Raw genomic sequence first — 1,567 nt, forward strand, 5'->3', positions numbered from 1 at the left:
CGAATGTTCATATTGACTCTACCGGCTTGTGTGCCGTGTTGCCAGGAGTTGTTTTGGGCTTTATGTTCTAATTTATTATTTGAGTTAAAGAATTATCCAATAAAATCAATTATGTGATTTGTGTTTGTGTAATGAATTTACCATCAATATAGTATTCAAAATATGTTTTTTGAAAAATATGACAATTTATAATGTCATTTTTTGTGGGATTATGTTGAAAATAAAAAGAATATTAGAGAGAATAATATATAAGAGGCTATATTTTATAACTCAATTTGTGTGTTTTTTTACATGGTACAAAATTGTGGTATTACATTTCTATTTATAGAAATCTGTGGACTATTCTAGAAACATTATTAAATGAATAGGTTCTACACTTTTCTACCTAATTTCTACTACGAACACAAGTAAAGGAGAATTCTAGAAATTTTAAGAGTACTCAAACAAACTAGTAAACACAAGAATATTCAAGAAAGTTTCGTAAATGTAGAAATACTCTAGAAACTCTAGCAACAACAAGAAAATTCTAAAAATTAACTATAATAAATCAAGTTTAAGATTCCAACACCTCCCTTAAACTTGATTTACTCCAAGAATGCTTCATAATTTGATGAATATTTCTCTCTTGAGTGAACTCATAAAAGTGTTTGCGGCTTAATTTTGAGATTTGAAATATTCCACTCTTCTTTCTTTTTCCCAATGCATTCTCGAATGTAATGATAGTGGGTGTCGATGTGCTTTGCTTGTTTTGTGAAAGACTGGATTATTTGCTAGTGCAAGTGCTGATTTGCTATCAACATAGTCAGCTTGACATGTTTATAGGATTGTTTCTTTGACATCCAAGTAAAGCTTGTATTTGTCATGAAGAACACAAATCCGGTGGTGCTCTTTTTATCATCCAAGTATCCACTCCCATCGCTATCACTATATCCAACAATCTCATAATTGTTAAAGGATGAATAAAATAGCCCATAAATGGTCGTACCTTTGATGTACCGAAGTATTCTCTTTCTATTCTTCAAATGAATTACTGTTGGAGCTTTCATATAGCGACTAACGATTCCAAGATCATAGAGAATATCTGTTCTTGTACAAGTTAGGTAACGCAGACATCCAACAAGGCTTTTGAAGAAAGTTGGATCCACTTTTTCTCCTTCATCATGCTTTGACAATTTCACTCCACATTCTATTTGTCTGCTAACTGGATTAGAATAATCCATCTTAAACTTCTTAAGTACTTCATTAGCATAACTTTCTTGAGTGGTGAAAATTCATTTGTCTTCTTGCAACACTTCAATGCCAAGGTAATATGACATGAGCCTAATATCTATAATCTCAAATTCTTTTGCCATATGTTTCTTGAACTCTTCAAACATACTCGAGCTACTACCAGTGAAGATCAAGTCATCCTCATACAAGCATACAATCAAAATTTCTTAATTTTGTATAGAGTGCATGCTCATAGGGACACTTGGTAAAATCCTTGTCTAGAAATTCCTTGTTAATTTGAGTATTCTAAGCTCTCGACACTTGCTTTAGGCCATATAAAGCCTTCTTAACTTCAGAA

General features: G+C 31.9%; 1 protein-coding gene across 1 annotated transcript; it reads right to left on the reverse strand.

The window, feature by feature from the left end:
- Positions 1 to 770: 770 nt before the first annotated feature.
- On the reverse strand, positions 771 to 1,220 carry LOC133034310 (uncharacterized mitochondrial protein AtMg00810-like). Its single transcript, XM_061109368.1, has one exon. The coding sequence runs from the start codon at positions 1,218 to 1,220 to the stop codon at positions 771 to 773; it is 450 nt and encodes a 149-aa protein (XP_060965351.1).
- Positions 1,221 to 1,567: the final 347 nt, after the last annotated feature.

Source organism: Cannabis sativa, chromosome 2 (genome assembly GCF_029168945.1).
Source record: "Cannabis sativa cultivar Pink pepper isolate KNU-18-1 chromosome 2, ASM2916894v1, whole genome shotgun sequence".
NCBI lineage: Eukaryota > Viridiplantae > Streptophyta > Magnoliopsida > Rosales > Cannabaceae > Cannabis > Cannabis sativa.